Source organism: Macaca nemestrina, chromosome 6, assembly GCF_043159975.1.
Source record: "Macaca nemestrina isolate mMacNem1 chromosome 6, mMacNem.hap1, whole genome shotgun sequence".
NCBI classification, from domain to species: Eukaryota; Metazoa; Chordata; class Mammalia; order Primates; family Cercopithecidae; genus Macaca; species Macaca nemestrina.
This window is the reverse complement of record NC_092130.1, coordinates 10805356-10826471: the sequence shown is the minus strand read 5'-3', so window position 1 is coordinate 10826471 and position 21116 is coordinate 10805356. Positions and strand designations below refer to the sequence as shown.

The 21116-nt window shown below is 37.1% G+C and overlaps 1 protein-coding gene and 1 long non-coding RNA gene across 5 annotated transcripts in view; one reads left to right on the top strand and one right to left on the bottom strand.

The window, feature by feature from the left end:
* The window catches only part of LOC105480839 (uncharacterized), a 175891-nt gene extending 175652 nt beyond the window's left edge, over positions 1-239 (bottom strand). Inside the window, exon 1 of the long non-coding RNA XR_011624468.1 lies at positions 103-239. This is a non-coding gene — a long non-coding RNA (uncharacterized lncRNA). The remainder of the gene's footprint in view (positions 1-102) is intronic.
* LOC105480838 (spindle apparatus coiled-coil protein 1) lies at positions 65-21008 on the top strand. 4 transcript variants are annotated; one of them, XM_011740020.3, is made up of 12 exons: positions 389-574; positions 4557-4738; positions 7210-7386; positions 9493-9687; positions 10286-10435; positions 10536-10634; positions 10713-10823; positions 12700-12840; positions 14704-14807; positions 15196-15383; positions 17497-17842; positions 20265-21008. In XM_011740020.3, exons 2-12 carry the CDS (start codon positions 4580-4582, stop codon positions 20410-20412), a joined length of 1818 nt encoding a protein of 605 aa, XP_011738322.1. In that variant the 5' UTR covers positions 389-574; positions 4557-4579; the 3' UTR covers positions 20413-21008. The 4 variants fall into 4 exon arrangements, with proteins under 4 accessions (XP_011738320.1, XP_011738321.1, XP_011738319.1 ...); XM_011740018.3 differs by lacking the exons at positions 389-574; positions 20265-21008 and adding an exon at positions 65-221 and having other exon boundaries at positions 17497-19282; XM_011740019.3 differs by lacking the exon at positions 20265-21008 and having other exon boundaries at positions 386-496; positions 17497-19282.
* The last annotated feature ends 108 nt before the right edge of the window (positions 21009-21116 follow it).

Sequence of the window (21116 nt, the reverse complement as noted above, 5' to 3'; positions counted from 1 at the left end):
GGGCGTTTCTCTTAGTTTTTCCTTTACGCGCGGCTTGGGCGGACATCTCGTGAGACGTGGGACTTCTCGCGGGAACTGCATTCAAAAAGCCCTGGCGCTTACCCGAGAACTAGCTGAGTGAATGGGCCAGCGACTGTGCAGTTAGCGTCCTGAATGAATGTGGACGCCCTGAGCTCCCATTAAGAGCCGCTGGCTGCGGCAGCAGGGGACAGGCGTGAGAGGTAGGGGCAAGGGGCCTGGTGGATGGTGGGTGTGGAGAGCGGTAGTGGGGACAGTCGAATAGGCCCTGAAGAAAGCTAGGGGCCCGGGGTCTTGGCCGAGGCCTTTAGCTGAAACACCTCCTTCCCCGGAACCCTGGGGTCCTACACACTGGGTTCCGAGCCGGTCTAATCTTCCGTTGGACCGCCTCGCCGCCCTGGATTCTGCTCAAATATGGAAGGCCGGGTCGGTTGCCGGGTACTCAAAACGATAACCGCCACTGGATCTGCGCTGTGCGGTACGGTAGCCTCTAGTCCGAACTGAGAAATGTGCTGATGGGAGATACACGCTGGATTTCAGAGAGAGCGCACAAAGAGTAATATCTCACTAATAATTTTTATAATGATTACATGTTGAAATGATAGTGTTTTGAGTGTATTTGGTTAAATATGTAAATTAATTTTTCATCTGTGTTTACTTTTTAAAACCTGATGGCTCCTAGAACATTTAAAATCACGTACATGGCTCGCGTTATATTTCTGCTGGACAGCACTGCCCCAGCCGTGTGTCAGATTCTACCCTAATTGCTTTTCCTTCGTTATCTCATTTAATCCTTTCAATAACCGATTAGGTGGGTGTTAATTTTGCTTGTTTTTATAGATGATTAAACAAGACATTAAATAACTTGTCAACGTTCGTGCAGCCAGTGAGTAGTGGAGGCGGGGTTGGAACTCAGGCAGTTTGATTCCCAGAGTTTCCTATCTCCTAAATACTTAGTGTGTGCTGTATTTTTGAGAAGCAGGACAGAAAAATGGTTGCAGCACCGGGGTTTGTAGGTAGAGTCTAGTTCCCATCTCACTTCGCCTCTTAACTTGCGGGTGATCCTAAGCAAGTTACCTAAACTTTCTGTGCCTCAGCTTGCATTTATAAAATGAGGGAAATACCTTCAACCTCTAGAATTTGTTGAGAAGATTGAATAAGAATGTATAAAGCACCAAGCACAATGTCTGCCACACATTAGCTGTAGCTTTTAATCAACCACGGCCCTCTCTCTTTGTAGATTGATAGGTTAACTCTTTCTCATCCATTAGATTTCTGCTGAAAAGTTACCTCCTCAGGAAATTTTTTTTTTTTTTTGGTCCATGTTCCCTTCTACACGCTGCCCCCCAGATTAGGACAGCTCCCCCTTGTTACGCGCCCAGGTAGCATACATCTCTCTCTCTTGCGCTTATCATACTTGTAACTTGATAGTTCAATTACTTGATTTAATGTCTTTTACTAATAGACTGCAGGATTCAAGAAGACAGGAATTTTTGGGTTACCGTTGTGTTGTCAGCACTAGCACAATGTCTGACACAGTAAGAATTCCAGCAAATCTTTTGAATAAATGAGAGCAAATTTTTTTTGGCTTCTCTAGGTAATGCCTGGCTGCAATGTCTTGAGGTTAACCCTGTTTTTATTTTGGTGGTTGAGATGACAGTATTTACTTAACTCAGGCTTATCAAGAGAATTAGATGAGATAATATATTTGAAGCATTTAGCATGGCAAATGGTAAATCCTCAACGAATGTAAGTTATTGTAAACAGTACAACATTTAGTTGGCTGGCCCTATTATGTACAGATTTTGAAAAGGTCTTGCATTTTAGAGCAGTGACTGCCAAACTGAGATTACCTAGAACACCTTTTTTTCTCTCTTAAAACCCTGTATCTCTTCCCTTGTCTTCATTCTCAGTTAAAGACCTTGCTTCCTAATTCATTGATAAATTGAAGCAGTTAAAAGGTTACTTACACACACTTCCACCACTATACCTGCATATCAGCATCTGAACTCATATACTTTGCTTTCTTTAAATGAAATATCCATGCTTCTATTAAAACCAGTCTCTACATTAAACCTCATCCTGTTTATTCAGGGACATCACTAGCAATTCTCCAGTGTCTTCTAGATCATCAGTTTTTCTTCTCCCCTGGATTTATCCCATGGCCTACAAACACTGTTATTTTTTTTGCATCTTAAAAATAAACAAAAAACTCGTCCCTACTTCCTCTCCAACTGCTGCTCCATTTATCCATTTTCCTTTGCGGCCAACCTGTGCTTGCTATCTTTATTTATCTCCTACCATTTTCTCTCAAAGACATTCTAGTTAGGCTTTCACCCCCACCTGTATATCAAAACTGTTCTTGTCACCAGAGACCTATTCAAATTCAATGGCCAGTTCTCTGTTCTCACCTTAATTGCCTTAGCAGCAGCATCTGACATGATTGATTACTCCCACCTCCTTAATACACTGTTTATTGCCTTCTAGGACAACACATACTCCTGGTTTTCCTTCTACCTCACTGGTCACTCCTGATTCTCCGCTGTCTTCTTCCCTACCTCATAACAGGGTTCAATCCTTGGTCCATTTTTCTTTAAATATTTTTATCCTCTACAGACTGATAACTCTCAAATTTACATCTCCAGCCAAGATTCCTCTTATCATATATCCAGTTGCCTACTTGATGTAGTTCATGTTCAGAACTTGAATTCCTGATTTTCTTTCCAAAACATGATTTACATCAGTGCTTCAGCTGATGGCAGTTCCGTTTTACAAGGTGCTCAGGCCAGAAGGCTTGGAGGCATTTTTTACTTTTCCCTTTTTCACACATTCCACATTATCTTTCAGAAAATCATACTGGCTCTACCTTCAAAACCTTCACAATCTGGCCATTTCTTAACAGCCTCCTATGCTACCACCCTAGTCTGAGCCATTTCACATGGTCTCTGCTTCCAGCCTTGTTCCCCTTCTAACTAGTCAACATAGCAGCCAGAATGATCCTTTTAAATTATATCAGATCCTCTACTCCAGACTTTGGAATGACTTCCCGTGTCACCCAGAGTAGGAGCCAAAGTCCTTATGATGACCTGATTTACCCACTCCCTACTATCTCTTACCCAAATTTAGATTTCACTCCCTGGGCTTCTTCCTGCCTTAGAGATTCCCCTCTTGCTGGAACATTCTTCTCCTAAACAGCTGCATGGCTGATTCTCTCATCTTCTACCTCCTAGTTACATCACCTGTCTCTTCTTCCCAGATTCTTATTCTGTTCTATTTTTTTCTCATCTCTCCTTTCTAATTTATTAATATTCTATGACTTATTGTTTATCTTCCCCTCCTGAAATGTAAGTTGCATGAAGGAGGAGCTTATTTTTGGTCCATTTTGTTCCCTAATGAATCTGAACTGCCCAGAGTGGAACCTAGTATATGAGGCATTCAAGAAATACTTGTTCAGTGAATGACTAAATTGACTTGAAACATGGGGGAACATTTGTAATGGCCTGGTGCCCTTTGAAGGCAAAGGTGAGTTTGAGTCTTGCTTAAGAGGCTGGGACCAAATAGTAAAGGATAATTAGTAAGGTTGATTAAAGTGGAATGTTTCTATATATAATGTTTAAGTGTTTGTTCATAAATCTGGAATGAAAGCAACATCCTCTAATTCTTGTCCATATGGTTTCTATTTTTGCATACTTTTATGAATAACTAGAAAAATACTAGTGAATCTCTTTCCAAGAAAGCAGCTTTAATATATACAGGAAGTTAACACTGTTGTGAAAAATTACAGACATGATATTCCTTACTTTACCTTATGAGCCTTATTCACAGCTGCCTTTTTATATTTTATTTATTTATAGTACCCAGACCTTCCTTTTCTGGCGGTATTATTGTTATTATTATTTTTCAAGACAGTGTCTTGCTCTGTCATTGGCATGATCATAACTCACTGAAGCCTGTAACTCCATCAGTTTTCCCTCCTTAGCCTCCCAAGTAGCTGAGACCACAGGGGCATGCACTATCCCCACCTTATTTCTATTGATTGATTGATTGAGATGGAGTCTTGCTGTGTTGCTCAGGCTGGTCTCAAATTCCTGGCCTCAAGCAATCCTCCCCAGCTGCTGGGATTACAAGCATGAGCCACCATACCTGCTACTATGAGGTTTCTTGATTACTTTTTTTGTTTTTCCCTTAATTTTGATTATATGGATAGCGGTCCAATTATGAGACCAACTTGACCTTAACATTTAAGGAAGTTTAGCGTACAACAACTGAACAGTTTTCTGATGTTGAACTACTTAGAAGCAAAATTAAATGTATTCTATTCCACTCTTTAATTTTTGATCCCAAATCAGTAACAGAATAGTTAGAACAGTTCTTGCTGATGGAACAAGAATGCAAATTTGACTACTTACTAGTCAGAAAGAAAATTGTAATGTTTTTATACAGCAGTAGAATTGAGTAGATATGTTTCTTCTATGATTGATATTATTGCATGGAGTTTTTTGTATAAGCTTAAGTAGTTTTATTTCCTCTATTTACAGGTGGCTAAAAAAAGGAAAAGAACATGGAGACAGATATAGTCATAAATCTTCGATGCAAGCTCAAAGAGGCTGAAGAAGAGCGACTAAAAGCTGCACAGTATGGTTTACAACTTGTGGAGAGTCAAAATGAATTACAGAATCAATTGGATAAATGTCGTAATGAAATGATGACCATGACTGAGGTAGGACTCTGGACTCCTCTGTCTGCAAGAGTGTGCTTAGCTATTGAAGATTTGTCCTGTTTAGCAATTAATAGTAGTAGTAGTTTATTCTTTTCTGAAGATTTTAGATCTAGTTCCCACCCTGCCCCATCTCTGTTAAAAAAGAATGAACTAAATGAATTCCTATTATTCTTTCCAACCTAGTGTATTCAGAGTTTGAAAGATCAAGTTATCATTAAAGTTATCATTACTCTGTTTGCCAATTTGCTACCCGATTTTGCTTTGTCTGCACACTTCCTAGATGACCTTGCTTGTTTCAGACCTCTAAACATCTAAGTGCCCCATGACACTACACCAAGCCCTTAGTTCTCCTCTAAAGTCTAGGTTTATGTGTTCAACTGCCCACTAACGGACTTCTCACACTTAACACAGAAGAGTAGATTCCCTGTCCATTACCCAAATATTCTTTTATGATTTTCTTTAGCTTATTTAGTAAACGTAATAGCATTCAGTTTCTTGAACACCAAAAATCTTTGGTATATAAAGATTTATATATAGTTTTGGTTTCTTTATATACCAAAAATCTAGAACTTTTAGTCAATATCTTCCCTTTATTTCTCACATTGCATTAATTAATAAGTTCTAAGAACTGGACTACAAAGCATGTATCTTTGCTACTGGCACTGTAGTCCAGATCACCATCATTGCTCCTAGACAAGTACTGTAGCCTTCTGGCCAGGTTGCCTGCTTCCATTGTTGCCATTCATGCCATTCGTTCTTCACTTAGTGTCCAAGTGGTTGTGGAAAATACACCAAAGGTCATGCCACAGTCCTGCTAAAAACCATACAACAGCTTCTGATTGCATTTACAACAAAATCTGAGCTCTTTCCTTGGGTTTGTAGATCCCTATGTGATCTGACCCCTGCCAACCTTCTGACATCATCTCAAACTGCTTTGCCTTATTTTTGACTATACTAGTCCTCCCTTATGGGCTTTACGCCAGCTATTGCCTTTTTTTTGAGTTGTTTACCCCTCATTGCTCTTGGGTTGAGTCCTCAAACTTCAGCTTTCAGTTAAATGTCACCTCAGCAGAGAGGCCAACCCTTACTATGTAATGTAAAGTTACCCTGATTCACTCTTTTTTTTTTCTTTTTTGAGACAGGGTCTTGCTCTGTCGCCCAGGCTGGAATGCAGTGGCGCAATCTTGGCTCACCGCATCCTCCCCCTCCTGGGTTCAAGAGATTCTCCTGCCTCAGCCTCCCAAGTGGCTGGGATTACAGGTGTGTGCCACCACACCCAGCTAATTTTTGTATTTTTAGTAGAGACAGAGTTTCACCGTGTTGGCCAGGCTGATCTTGAACTCCTGGCTTCAAGTAATCTGCCCGCCTCGGCCTGCCGAAGTGCTGGGATTACAGGCATGAGTCACTGTGCCCTGCCCTCATTCACTCTTAATTATCTGCATTGCTAATTATCTCTAGATTATAAACTCCATGAGAGAGGGAATTTTGTATGCCTTGTTCACTACTGTATTCTCAATGCCTGCCACACAATTATTTCTTAAAAGAATGAATAAATAAATCTGGGTAATTTAGCAAATGCTCAGTAACATATTTAAACTTGAATCTCAACATTGTAAATATGGCAGGTAAAAAATATCTGTAACAGGTAAAAATAACTAGTGATGGCAACCTTTGTGTTTCTACATAGTACTGTTGTAAAGCCAGAACTCAGTGCCAAGTCTTAAAGGCAAGGTGAAGATTACAGATATCACTAGTAGTAGAAAATAAAACTGTTATACTTAATCATTTTGAGTCATAATTTGTCAAATTTCAGTGTTTAGCAGTTAATACTCTTTGCCTTCCTTTAAAATAAAAAGGGTTTGGAGGGGAATATTTTATCATTTTTTAAAGCTTGTTGAAAGAGTTCATACTTGTAATGTTTTTAATGTCTAAACTTCCCTGTGAGTAAGCAAAAGCCCTTTTAATTACTCCTTTTGTCTCAGCACTGCATTCATTCTGATAGACATTTTGTGAACATTTCTCAGATGACTACATTCTGAAAGTAAAGGCTAATCGAGTATTTTTTTCAACTATTTTACTACTACTACATTGTGTTCAGAGCTACAAGCAGAGCATCTCATTATCAAACTAATAATTCTCATGAGGAAAGCTGAAGTGCTGTTAAATGTTTTTTTGTTGTTAGCAGAGATTACTTGACATGTTGACATACCATGCAGCACATGTTACTTCCTCGACAGGGCACAGAAGCAGTAAGCTGTCCCTTGCATGGGTTTACCATAGTCTGGAAATACACCTCAGGGGTTTATAAGACTGATTAACTCCAAGGTTATTCCAGGTTTAACATGTCTTCGTTATTTGGAAAGCAGCAAATGCTTGAAATAAGAATGAAACAATTTAAGTTGAAAACTGATTATATGTAATGGCTTTAGGCTATTTTTATGTAATTGAATTGTAATTGAATCTGTTTTCAGAGTTATGAACAAGAAAAATATACCCTTCAAAGAGAAGTTGAACTCAAGAGCCGAATGTTAGAAAGTTTGAGCTGTGAATGTGAAGCTATTAAACAACAACAAAAAATGCACCTGGAGAAATTGGAAGAACAACTAAGCAGAAGCCATGGACAGGAAGTGAATGAACTAAAATCGAAGGTTGGGATATCTGTGTATTTCAGTGCAAAATATTCCATATTTATGCAACCATCTGTAAACTTTAGATGATAAAGATTTTCTTAAGTGTCAGCTTTGCAAAATAGCCAAGATCTAAGTCTTCATTATCTTAATATTGGGGGTGGGAACACTGAGATGCAAGAGTTTGTCTAAGGGACTTGTATAAATTATATCCTACTAATTAAATACAGTTATTTAATTTTGGTGCTGGATATTTGTGAAGGTTTAGTTTAGTGACTAGCATGGCCTCCTTGCTGATAGTGAGTACAGCAGTCCCCTTGCAGAAAGCCTGGTCTCCTAGCCTTCCCTGCAGTCAGTGGTATGCTTTGCAATTCTGTAACACAGACCAGTAGTTTCTTACTAGTTAATATGCATTACAGAAGACACTTTGTAGTTTGTTTACTGAAGATAAACTAATATATGCGATCCAGTTCTTAAAATAATTCTGTGGGAAGGTACCATTATTATCTCCATATACCAGATGAGAGAGCCAGTGTTTAGACAGACTGAGTAAATTGGACATAATTCAAGAGCTAGAAATCTCCATCTACGTTTGAACTAAGGCTGTCTGACTCCAAAGGCCATGTTACTGAATCACTCTATGTAGTCTACCAACATGTAACACTGGCTCCATTTCAAACATAAAAGCAAGATAAATGATTGGTCAGTGGTTTTCCCTTTTTCCAGCTACCCAGTGCTTTCAGGTTGCTTCTAAGGAATCCAGAACTTTTTATCATGGATCTGCTTTGTGTATAGTCTATACTCTGACTTTTCCAGACACCTCTCTACCAAAACTTGCCTGACTTTTGTCCTCCTTTCTCAGAAGTCTGTTATCCAATTTTCAGCTTTTTGTATAGCAGCTTCTAAGATTTTTCTTTTTCTGTATACCACCTATACTATTACTTAATTTCTCATTGACTCTCTTTAAATGTTTACTGATTTTAAGAAACATCAATGAAATTACTTTTTTTTTCTTTTTTTTTTGAGACGGAGTCTCACCCTGTCACCCAGGCTGGAGTGCAGTGGCCTGATCTCAGCTCGCTGCAACCTCCATCTCCAGGGTTCAAGCGATTCTGCTACCTCAGGCTCCTAAGTAGCTGAGGTTACAGGTGTGCGCCACCACGCCCGACTAATTTTTGTATTTTTAGTAGAGACGAGGTTTCACCATGTTGGTGAGGCTGGTCTCAAACTCCTGACCTCATGATCCGCCCCCTTCAGCCTCCCAAAGTGCTGGCATTACAGGCCTGAGTCACCATGCTTGGCCGAAATTACATATTTAAGCTTGGTTATTTTTTCCTACTATACACTAAAACAAACACGGCTATCTAAATATGCCTTTGTGTAATATATAATCATCTTGCATACCACTCTGACAGGTAATATCATCCAGCTTGTCTGAAACTAGTCGGATTTGAGGCCCTAATGACTGATAATGATGTGCTTTTTCCCCCCTCTGATTGTTATTTTTATTTTTGCAATAGCTTTCATTACCTAAACAAGAGAGTAATATAGGGAGTATTCAGCAACTGAGGTAAGGCTAATTATTATAGAGATGGCTTTTATTTTTTTTTGGTGAAGCAAAGAGTAAATTTGTGAAATATTTTGTTTTACTGATTTTCTCAAATCACTTGTGCCAAAATTTGGAGTTCTTTTCAATACCTTTTCTTCTCTTATTTCTCACATTAATTCAAGTTCTAAGAACTTGACCTACAAAACACCTATGATGCTACTGCCACTCCAATCCAGACCTTCATCATCTCTTCCCTAGACTACTGCTGTAGCCTTCTGACCAGGTTGCTTGCTTCCATTGTTTCTCTTCATGCCACTCATTATTCACACAGTAGCCAAGTGGTCAGCATCACAGTGCCTCCAGATTGCTTCTGAGGCATCCAGACCCACCCTGATTACTCATGGATTGTTTCTATGTTTATTAAACAAGGTGTGTCACTATCTGTTAAAAGATGCCTAATCTTGGGCAAATAGGAAACTGCAATAATGTCATCATTCAGTAAGTTTGGTTCAATCAGTGATGTTTTTTTAGAGAGAAAATAACTTTCAATTTATGACTTTTTTTAAATTTGGCTTTAGATAGAAAAACTGAAAGTGGAATTAGATGAAGCTAGGCTTAGTGAAAAGCAGCTGAAGCACCAGGTAGATCATCAGAAGGAACTCCTCTCTTGTAAATCGGAGGAACTACGTGTAATGTCTGAACGTGTGCAGGAAAGCATGTCTTCAGAGATGCTGGCTCTTCAAATTGAGCTGACAGAAATGGAGAGCATGAAGGTAATTTTTATGGCATGTGGTTCTCAGGGTTTTCTCTTTCTTTTTCTGGCATATTTTTACATGTTTTGGTAGTAATTCTTAAGAGCTAGTTTGAAGGCTGAAACATTTTTTTGACCTAATTTGCATCTAACTAATTAAAAAGTGGGGTTTTTTTAGGTGGATGACTTCAATCATAATATAGCTTTAGATTGTATGATTATGTAGGGCAGCCTTTCTTTTAAATTAATGAAACCTCTGGAAGAGTTTAGAGGCATATACTCTGATCCCGGTTTTTATCGTTAAGAGCCCAGTGTAAAAAGTTGGCTCAGTGGAAGCTGAAATGCATGTGAACTTAGTTTTTTTGTTGAAAGCTAAGTTTAATTAAAAATTAAAGCCTGCAATTCATAGAGGAAAAAGGGCAGTCTCTAAAATCATTTGTTTCCTTGGTGAAAAATTTAACAGTAATAGTAATTTCTGTTATTTTAGTATGTACCTGACAACTTTTGACTGGTTCTTTAGTTTTAATTTTGGATGTGAACCACAACTGAGATAAACTGAGCAGCTGCCAAATGAAAGATTATTCAAGAGAATTTCCTCCTTTTCAATTCCTATTAAATAGACCACCCTCAAAGAAGAAGTGAATGAACTACAATACAGACAAGAACAGCTAGAACTTCTTATTACTAACCTAATGCGCCAGGTAGACCGGCTTAAAGAGGAAAAAGAGGAGCGAGAGAAAGAAGCAGTTTCTTACTATAATGCCCTAGAGGTACTATGATTATAGTAACATCATCTTTTCCAATTTATCATAACTTATTTTTTTTGCTAATCTAATGTCTATTGCCTAAATTGTTTTCTTTTGAATTTAGAAAGCTCGTGTAGCAAATCAAGATCTTCAGGTACAGTTGGACCAGGCACTCCAGCAAGCTTTGGACCCCAATAGTAAAGGCAACTCTTTGTTTGCAGAGGTACTTACAAGTATTCTAACTGCTAAATTGGCATTTTCCTTTACTACCAGAACAATTAAGCATGTTAATATTTTGTAGGTAGAAGATCGAAGGGCAGCAATGGAACGTCAGCTTATCAGTATGAAAGTCAAGTATCAGTCACTAAAGAAGCAAAATGTATTTAACAGGGAACAGATGCAGAGAATGAAGGTATAGAACTATCACTATCAAAGGTTTATTAAACAAATTTTATGTCAGCATTACATGTCTGAATACATCAAAGAAACGATCTTTTCCTATAAGGAGTGTACGTATAGTTATTTCTAGAACTGCATGATTTCAAAAAATCAGTTTTGAAATTAATCAAAAGATTCATTTATACTTTAAAAATCTTGGAATAAATATTTAGTAATAGTATATTTAGCAATGATTTTTTTGTTTGTTTTATTGGTTACTCACTAGCTTTGACTTAAATCTTTCTTTATGGAGTAGAAGAAAGAAAAGTATTTATTTCTTATTCTTGGCCTGATGTCTTTCCAAGCATAGCCCTGGTGTTCCTACTTCAGCTGAAACTCGCTGCCTCACCATTCCTTGCTCTTTCACCAAGGCTTATTGTGGAGTGAAATTTGGATTATTCAGGGTTCCCTTTCCTTGTAGCCCCTCAAGTCAAGCACACAGACCTTTTTAATTTTACGGATTTTGTTGGTTGTCATTCTAGCCAAATAAGAGGTAGCAGAAAAATGTGGAAATTAGAAAGATTTCAGTATTTTAACCATCCTTAGAATACTGATCCCTCATCCATTGTGCCTTGCTCTACTGAGGTAGTAATTGGAATGTGGAAAGGCTTCCTTCCTTTTATTCAGATGATGGGCTTTGCCAAAGAAATGGGTTAATGATTAAACTTGGGAGTTAGATAGATTTGGGTTTGAATCATAGTTTTGTCACTTTCTAGCTCTGTGACCTTGGACAAATATTTTAACTTTCAAAGCATCAGTACCTCATCTATAAAGTGGAGATGATAGAACCCCCTCTTAGAATTGTCCTACAGTTAAATGAAAGTGTAGTAAAATACTTACCTGCTACTTGGCAAATGAGTGTTTAATGAACAACAGCTGTGAATTTTATTTCTAAGGCAAATCATGCTGCCTCATTTCCTGAGACTCTCCCCTGTCTGGGAAGTATTTCTTTATAAATTTTCTCATATTTACTTTAGTTTTCTTACGGTATTTGTCAGGGATACTTTTAATCTGCCAATGTTGCATGATGTCCCAAACTATCTTTAGAGACTAAAAGCATTCTGAATCTTAGGCTAAGTGGGCCTAGCCTCCAATCTGAAACAGGAACAAAAAGGATATCCTTTAAAATGTTAAAAGTCATCTGCAACCTCATATCTTTGCTTGCTTTACTCAAAACTATATTTAAACTAATAGGCACTCTTTTCAACTCCAGAAATTTCCAAAAACAGAAAGAAATGCTAGGTGTAGAGTCTACTTAATTTCCCTTTGATAGCTTTGCAACTCCAGATTTGGGGGGGGCGGGTAGGTATAATTAGGTAAGTCGAGTGCTCCTCTTAAAAAATTAAAACATGGTGTATTGAAGATTGCCCCACTATCCCAAGATAGCCTTTTATCTTTGCTTTTCATGTCATTTGTGAATCTAACATTTGTGGCTGTCAGTAGCTTAGTTTTTCTCACTTAATTAAAGTTAATTAAAATTTTTGAGAAACCCATCAGAACCTTAATGAGAGCGAGTGCTTATGATAAGCAGTCTGCAGCATTTGGCCGGGCTTACTTACCAGTTCAGTGGTGTCCTTTCAGACCACAATCATGCAGGTCAGTTTTATGTTTCACAAAAGTACAAATAATTATGTTACAGACTTCAGTTATCATTCATAAGTAGTCAGAATAAGTATTCAAATGTTATGTCTACAACAAAGTTTATTATTAGATTAGAAATAGCTAATTAGTTTTGTTTCCAAAATGAGTTCAAAGTAATGTAGTATAAACTATGAATTATATCAAAAAAGTAGTTATCAGAATCTTTCTCTCACTTAATTTTATTAGAGGGGGTACTTTTATTTTTCTAGTTACAAATCGCCACGTTGCTACAGATGAAAGGGTCTCAAACTGAATTTGAGCAGCAGGAACGGTTGCTTGCCATGTTGGAACAGAAGAATGGTGAAATAAAACATCTTTTAGGTGAAATTAGAAATCTGGAGAAATTTAAGGTATGTGTAACACTTAAAAAAACACACATCCAAATTTTGATTTGAATACCTTAAAATTTGGTTTGTATTTTAAGTTTAAAATATTAATAAGTATCTTGTGGGAGATACTTTGAGACTAAGTAAATGCCTGTTTCTCCTTATACTTAAACATCCATTGGTGATTCTTGCCTGAAAGACAATTCTGTGATGATTGCTAAATGGGTAATTCCATCACTTCTATATTTATTAGTTGGAATTCTAATAAAGGGACAGCAAAGAAAAATCTTTTCCCTTACTTATTCATTCATTTATTTATATCAGTATAGCGCTATGGATTCTTTATTCTATGAGTTATAATCCATTGCTTGCTTTGTTTACTCTGATACTCAAATTGTCCTAGATTTGGTAGTCGAAGTGCTCTTACTTGAATACTTCCTTACTCTATGGCACAATAAGGTTTTCCTAGCTCACCTGCCCCAGCCCTGGGATTAGCATTTCTTCAAGGAACATTGGTTTATTTTAGTGGATAATGGTATTTGTGTAAGCATTTTGTGTGTGTGTGTGTGTGTGTGTGTATATAAGAATTCACCCATGTTTTCTAATACGTTTGTGGTTTCATTTTTTACATTTAAATATCTGATCACCACTGAAGTTTATTTTTGTGTATAATTTGAGGTATAAATCTAATTTTATCTTCCTATAAATAAGTAGGCACTTGTCCCAGAGTCATTTGTTAAAAAATCGATCTTGAGCCCAGTGATTTGAGTTGACACCTTTATCATACATCAGGTTTCCATGTATACTTGAGTCTGTTTCTAAATTTTCTGTGTATGCCATTGGTCTGCTTCTGTGTGTGTCAGTACCACACTGTTTTATTAATTATAAAGGCTTTAGAGTATGTTTATCTGGTAGGACTATTTCCTCACTATACTTTTTAATTTTCAGTGTTTTCCTGCCTATTTTTGAATGTTAGTTTTCATTTACAAACATCTTGCCTAGCACCAAAAAAAGCTTGTTGGCTTTCTATTAAAATTGCATGCAATTTAAGATTTTATAAATTAACTTAGGGAACATTGATATCTTCATTAACCTCCTAATGAACTAAAGTTTATAAATGACAAATTTTTGTAAATGTTAATAACCTCTTAGGCATTCTAAATTATAGCCATTAGTATGTCATAAAATCTTAATTAAGTTTACAAAATTTTATTTCTGTGTCTTATAAAAACTGTTGAAAGAACTACAAATTTGGTTAAATTGGCAGCCTTATGTGTTCCATCAGTGGGCTCAGAACTGTACTTTGAAAATTATGGCCTTAAATCGGGAATTTTATTTATAACCTCTGAAATTGTTTCAAGTTTTTAAGCACATTTACCTTTTTTATCCCACTAGAGAAATGTATAGTTTCCATCAGTCTCAGAAGAGTTTGCACTACATTCTTGCCTGGGGTGGGGGGAAGAACCTCAGAAGAGGGGGACACCAAATATAAATGTAAGGCTCTCATCTTTCTTTCATATTTTTCCAGTTTATGGTTTTGTTACAAAGGCCAGAATTCAATCCAGCAGGCATTTATTTTTCTATTTTAAAAGCCAGGAGAGGGAAGGAAGCCAGAGCATATAGGTAAGGCTAGAAGCCTAGGCCTTGGAGTCAGATTTGGGTTCAGATCATCTCTTCTTGGTTTACTTTCCTCTGCATTTGGAGCCTGTTTCCTTATCTGTAAGAGAGGAATGGTAATTATTTTACCTACTTCAGAAGGCAAATAAGTTAAATGGGTAGTTCTTAGCATAGTACACGCCAAGGAAGTGATGGTGCCGTTACTAATAAACATAACGAACTTTATTTGTTGTTTATTTTAAGTAATACAATTTTTTTTGCTTTTTTAAGAATTTATATGAAAGTATGGAATCTAAGCCTTCAGTCGACTCTGGTGCTCTGGAAGATAACACCTATTATACAGATTTACTTCAGATGAAGCTAGATAACTTAAAGTAAGTGTCTGGGTTGGTAGATGGGAAGATGGACCTGTCACTTGCTTATAATAGTGGTGTCAGTGACTACAAGTTTTTTTTGAAATTGCCAAAGGAAATTTTCCAAAAAGAAAGGTAACAAAAATATCTTTGTGCAGATATTTATGCATGAATACATTTGAAAGAGTATTTCCTCCTTGTCTGTTTCCTTTCAAGATTGCATGAGTATTTTTTAAATTTAACACTACTATTGTTAAGGATTAAATTGTTTATTTTTTCTTTGTTACTAAAAACCCCAGAAAAATGTATTTTTAACTAAGAGTTCAAATATGCAGTGAAATATTTATACCCCTACACTTATTATATGCTGTTTTAATACTCGTTGGTTCTCCTTTTTTTATTATGATAGCAAAGAAATTGAAAGCACTAAAGGTGAATTGTCCATACAGCGAATGAAAGCATTATTTGAGAGCCAACGGGCTCTGGATATTGAGCGAAAACTTTTTGCGAATGAAAGATGCCTCCAGCTTTCAGAAAGTGAAAATATGAAACTGAGAGCTAAACTAGATGAATTAAAACTAAAATATGAACCTGAAGGTATATATGTCTCATATATTTTTGTCTTTTAAATCATGAGTAATCCTGAGAAATTATACCAAGTTTTTTTTTACTGTAGTTTTATGCAAATCCTATTTACAAACTCATTTGTAGTTATATACCTATAGTTAATAAAGCAAATTTATTATGTAAAATGTGTAGGAAAATTCAGAGAGAACTGGATACTGGGTGTGCATGAATATAACATGTATCCTTTTTGGATATCAAAATTCATCATACTGTATAGTAGAAACTTGAGATTTGAGACTTTCCCATTTTAAGATTACAGTATTTTATGTCATACCTCATAGTTTAATTATGTTGAAGCAGCTGATGTTTGGAAGCTATACAAGGTAGGACTGTTTTTAGAAAATCTAAAGTAATGGAGACTTTAAGAAGGTGGGTCTTTATCTCTGCCTCTGATGGAAGTCTGGAGGAGGCCTTCCAGGACTGGGAAAGCACTCCATGGTATCCAGATTTCAGGTTTCTTGTGTTTGTTGGTCTGCTGCCATCCCATTGAGCAGAATTTAGTCATGCAGCCTCACCTGCCGACAGGAAAGGCTGAGAAATGCAGTCTTGATTCTCAGGGGCCATGTTCCTCACTAAATATTGGTAATTATTTTATTAAAGAAGAACAGTGAGCCAGGTGTGGTGGCTCGTGCCTGTAATCCCAGCTCTTGGGGAGGCACAGGCGGGAGGATAACTGTGCCCAGGAATTTGAGATTTGCTTGAGCAATATAACAAGACCACATTCTCCCCCAAAAGTAGGGGGAAAAAGGAAAGAACAGTGAAACATATTAGGAAACATCTAGCAAGTCTAATGACTGAGCTAGAAAGTAGCCTAACCATACAGTCTCTGCATCTTATATACTACAGAGAGTGAAGTTTACTGTACATAAATTCAAAAACAAAAGGCCAAGTGTGAAGGAGTGTAAGAATGTGATGGTTCTACAACACCCCTTCCCTGAAAGAGTGTTACGTGTTTTAGGTTAAGGATTCTCAGCAAGTTTTTGTCCCTGCACTCTGCACATGCCTCAGTCTCTCATATTGTCTCAGTGAACTGCTATGATTCTCAGCGATAGTGGGGAGGTTGCCAAAAATTGGAAGGTTTTTACACAATTTTAAAAGGCTTCTCTTGCTCTTACTCTTTGTTTTTCTTCCATGATTCTGATAGGCTCCCCTGATTAAGAATTATCCATTATGAATTTCAAACATCTGTTGAACTGAACACTGCAAATAGACAAGAGGCAGGGTAGTGAATCCTGATAATGTGGGTTTCAAAGGAGCAGTGCCAGAAAAGGGGAAATCGTGGTCTAAAAGCAACAATGTAGAGCAAAACCAGCAACCCCTTGTGCTACCAGGGTTCCTCAGACTCCACGAACATTTTGATTTTGAAAATGAAACACATTGGTAATGGGCATAGGGAAAAGCTATCAGAGCAGTTAATTCAGTGGCTGTGTGTATGACCTGCTTAGATAGAATGATATTAGGCCATGAGGATAGAAGGCATTGCAGTAATCTTTGATGAGACATGATAGGATTGGATTAGGGAAGTATCCATCATAAAAGTAGTCCGAGTCTGCTTATATTTTGTAGGTAGAGCTAGCAGGCATATATTACCAATATTCAGAAAGTTTGGCCTATTCTTACCATTTCATCCTTCTAACACACAATACCAAGTGAAGTGGGTGCTTTTAATCCCCATTTTACAGATAAAATGAAGCTCAGAGAGGTTAAAAAGACGTGGCTGTCAAATACGAGTATTAGAATTTGAACCTGGACTCTGCCACTGCCTCTTCATCTCCACCCTGAGATCTTATGAACCACCTTTATCAAAACACCAGGAGAGAATACTGAAGCCTTCATGCCTAGAGTCAAAATGTTGAATTCCCAAGGAAAAATATATAGCCAAATAAACTTTAAAATATAGAGTTTATATAGATTCCATGATAAAGAATAAAAGGTAGAAACAAACGATGCATTTCAGTGAGGAGATGGTTTGATTTTAAGAGAAGTGAAAAAGGTATACGTATAACTAGTTCTGGCTTCTTGTGTTGATTGTGTCTTTGTTTTCTTAGATTTTTTTCTTGTCCCCACTCATTTTTATTCTCAGAGACAGTTGAAGTGCCTGTACTGAAAAAGAGGCGTGAGGTGCTGCCTGTGGATATTACCACCTCTAAAGATACATGTGTCAACAACAGTGCTGTCAGGGGAGAAGTTTATCGATTACCACCTCAGAAAGAGGAGACACAGTCCTGTCCTAACAGTTTAGAAGATAACAACTTGCAATTAGAAAAATCAGTTTCTATACACACACCAATAGTCAGTCTCTCTCCTCACAAAAATCTGCCCGTGGATATGCAGCTGAAGAAGGAAAAGAAATGTGTGAAACTCGTAGGAGTTCCAGCTGACGCTGAGGCCTTAAGTGAAAGAAGTGGAAACACCCTTAACTCTCCCAGGTCAGTGTCCTCTTTTCCTCCAGGCAGCCAGCAGACCTCTCCATCTCTCCTCTCTCGCTGCATGAACTGTGCTGTCTGTTTCTTTATCTACTTTCTTACTATTGCATGCAGTATAATTCCTCAATTTCATCTACCTACCTTCAACTTTTCCAGAACTTTAAGAAAGACTAAACTGATTGCAAAGGGAAAGGACTCCTGAATAAGGGAATCACATTAAAAAGTTACATGTTTCTGTTTCATGAAAGGAAATATCAGTCTTAACACATCTCTGAATGTTTTATCAGTTTGAATAAATGTTCTGTTATTTTTCTCCTGGTTCAAGCATGGCCATGAAAGAAAAATCAACTTACTTTCTCAAAGGGCATTCTGGTAGTCTGAGACATTTCAGCCTTCTGGAAAACTTAGGTGAATTTTTTATGTCTTTTGAAGTTGTTTATCCTAGGCTTTCAAAAATGGGCTTGAATACTTATTTTGACATTTTTACATATCAAAGCTTTTCATTGTTTCCAAAACTTGAAAGCCTCTAGTTTCTGCATAATTGAGTTTTTGACTGAAAGAAATAGTGTCAGATATGTGTGTCTGAAGGAATTAATGTCCCAAGGGCTTTGTCCTTTAAAAATAATCGAGGTCAGAAGGTAAGAGAAAGTGAATGGAAGGGAAAGGTAAGTAGGAGTGGCTGAGGCTCGAGTTCTGCATGTGCACAGCAGAAGAAGCAAATGAGGAAATTGGAGAAAGTGAAAGATGGAGGATGCATGCAATGGAATTGTTAGAGGCATTTAAAACAAGTATCTAGACATTCAAAAAGATGTGCCAATAGCTAGCCTGGATTATCTCATATGAAATGCAATCTTGAAGGTGCTACTAGGGCTACATTAGTCTTAGAGAGTAGAGACAGATTAATAAGACATTTTACTAATGTGCATTTGAGTAGAGAGAGTAAGACACAGCCCAGTGTAAAAGGGCTTCCTTATATGTTTTATCTGATTTCTTTCCAAGTCTTCAGTGCTACTAAATGTAATACTCAACAGTAAAAGCACTTTAACAATGTTAGCTGCTATTATTATAAGGGATAGTAATTTATTACTCCCTCCTTGGAGTTTTATATAATGTTATAACCTCTGAGTCACATAAAATAAAAGCTTACTATTCTTAAGGAAAAAGTAACTTCAAATGAGTATCTGCCACATACACATGGTTTCAAAGAGTTCTGAAATGAATCCAGCAGATTATGCCTGTGTATATGTATGTGATGCATTGTGTAAACATCCTTGACCACTGTATATTTCTGGAGGTGAATTTCCAGAATTGATAAGTGCCAGCCTTGCTATCTGTATTGTCTTCATTCCTTTTTCTGCCTTTTTTTGCTTGATAAAAATCACTTAAGCAAATGTATGTGGCTAATTGACTCAAGTAGCACGTTGGAAACTTTTTGTCTTGTTAGTTAAACAAAAAATAAAATACCACAAAACGTTTGTGTGTGTGTGTGAGTCCATCTGCTAACTTCAAGATGTTTCCAACTCTTTGTTTTCTGCATGTTTAACTTAGATACACAATCCTAAGATAATTTTGGTACAATAAATACGGCTTTTATTGGGAACTTTACTGTTGTATGCTTTACAAAACTAATGAGTGTTCTTGTTGCTAAGAATCTTTACATGCCTTTAAGAATATCTCTCTACTATTTATCTTTTCTTTATTATTCTACCAGTTGAAACTCACTTTTTTAATAAGAAACAAATAGACATCTATTCATGCAGCTCAAGATTCCATGTTATTTTTGTCTTGCCTTTTGTATGTCATGTTAACGTTAAAATATTGCTGTAACATTTCAGTTTTTGTGTTAGGTGTGCTTATCTTGATAGGGGCCCTGTCATATGTTAATTCTTTAATTTAGGCCTTGCCATGACTTTTTAAAGATACTCTTTAGACTTAAATAATAATCGGCCCAGCGCAGTGGCTCGCCTGTAATCCCAGCACTTTGGGAGGCTGAGGCAGGTGGATCACGAGGTCAAGAGATCGAGACCATCCTGACCGACGTGGTAAAACCCTGTCTCTACTAAAAATACAAAAATTAGCTGTATGTGGGAGTGCACACCTGTAGTCCCAGCTACTTGGGAGGCTGAGGCAAGAGAATCGCTTGAACCCGGGAGGTGGAGGTTGCATGAGCCGAGATTATGCCACTGCACTCCAGCCTGGCGACAGAGTGAGACTCTATCTCAAAAAATAATAATAATTGAACCTATTGATATAAAAAGACTCTTTTAGAGAGCCAGTGACTTAATATTCTTAACAGTATTAGAATCAACTATATTTTTTTTCCTTGAATACCATGCCTCATTGGAGGCCCATTATCCTGGGGGTTTGTTTCTTCCATCCTTCATAACCACATTTGAATTCAGAGTGGATACTTTAATGCCTGTAGGTTAGCTGCTGAATCAAAGCTTCAAACAGAAGTTAAAGAAGGAAAAGAAACTGCAAGCAAATTGGAAAAAGAAACTTGTAAGAAATCACACCCTATTCTATATGTGTCCTCTAAATCTACTCCAGAGACCCAGTGCCCTCAACAGTAAAGACTTTTCTTTAATAAGAGTATGGTACCACTTGCCTCAAAAGTTACTGTGGTGCTCAAGATTGTCTTTATCTGACATATATCACCTTCTGGGTTATTTATTCATTGTGCCAGGACCTGGCATTTTCATGTTCCTTTGACCAAGTGTTCAGAATTTGCTTGACTCTAACCTGAAGAGCTTCTTAAGTGATGACCCTTCATGGAGCTTCTGTGGCAGTGAATAAACTGTTATTCACTGAATAGTTTATTCATTGAATAAACTGAAGGCAAATGTTATAATTAATGTATCTATTTGCTGCATTGTATATGGATTAAATAATAAAAACACTTAAGTAATCTACCTTCAGAGCCATGTATTTGAGAACACTCAAATCATTATATTTTCCTATGTACTTTTTTTTATAAACTTAGCCTTAAACTGTTGTAAAAATAGGAAAGTTGTAAACTATGTTGTAAAAATAGGAAACATGGCTAAAAAATATACATTATATTGTTTCAGGATTTTGTCAGTGTTTAAAGAACCGATGTTCATCTTTGTATTTATATACATGATTTAAATTGTGTCTAAAATTTTAAATAAAACTGCAATGATTTATCCTTAAATTTCTTACTCTGTATAGGTAACAGGATGTTATCAAAAGGGAATAAAAAGCACTTTGGGAGGCTGAGGCGGGTGGATCGCTTGAGCGCAGGAATTCGAGACTA

Excerpts from the sequence above, each read along its gene's own strand:
- LOC105480838 (XM_011740018.3), top strand. The coding sequence starts at position 4,580 with ATGGAGACAGATATAGTCATAAATCTTCGATGCAAGCTCAAAGAGGCT. Across the intron at positions 7,387-9,492 it reads TGAATGAACTAAAATCGAAG|ATAGAAAAACTGAAAGTGGA; the intron begins GTTGGGATATCT and ends ATTTGGCTTTAG. Across the intron at positions 10,824-12,699 it reads AACAGATGCAGAGAATGAAG|TTACAAATCGCCACGTTGCT; the intron begins GTATAGAACTAT and ends TTATTTTTCTAG.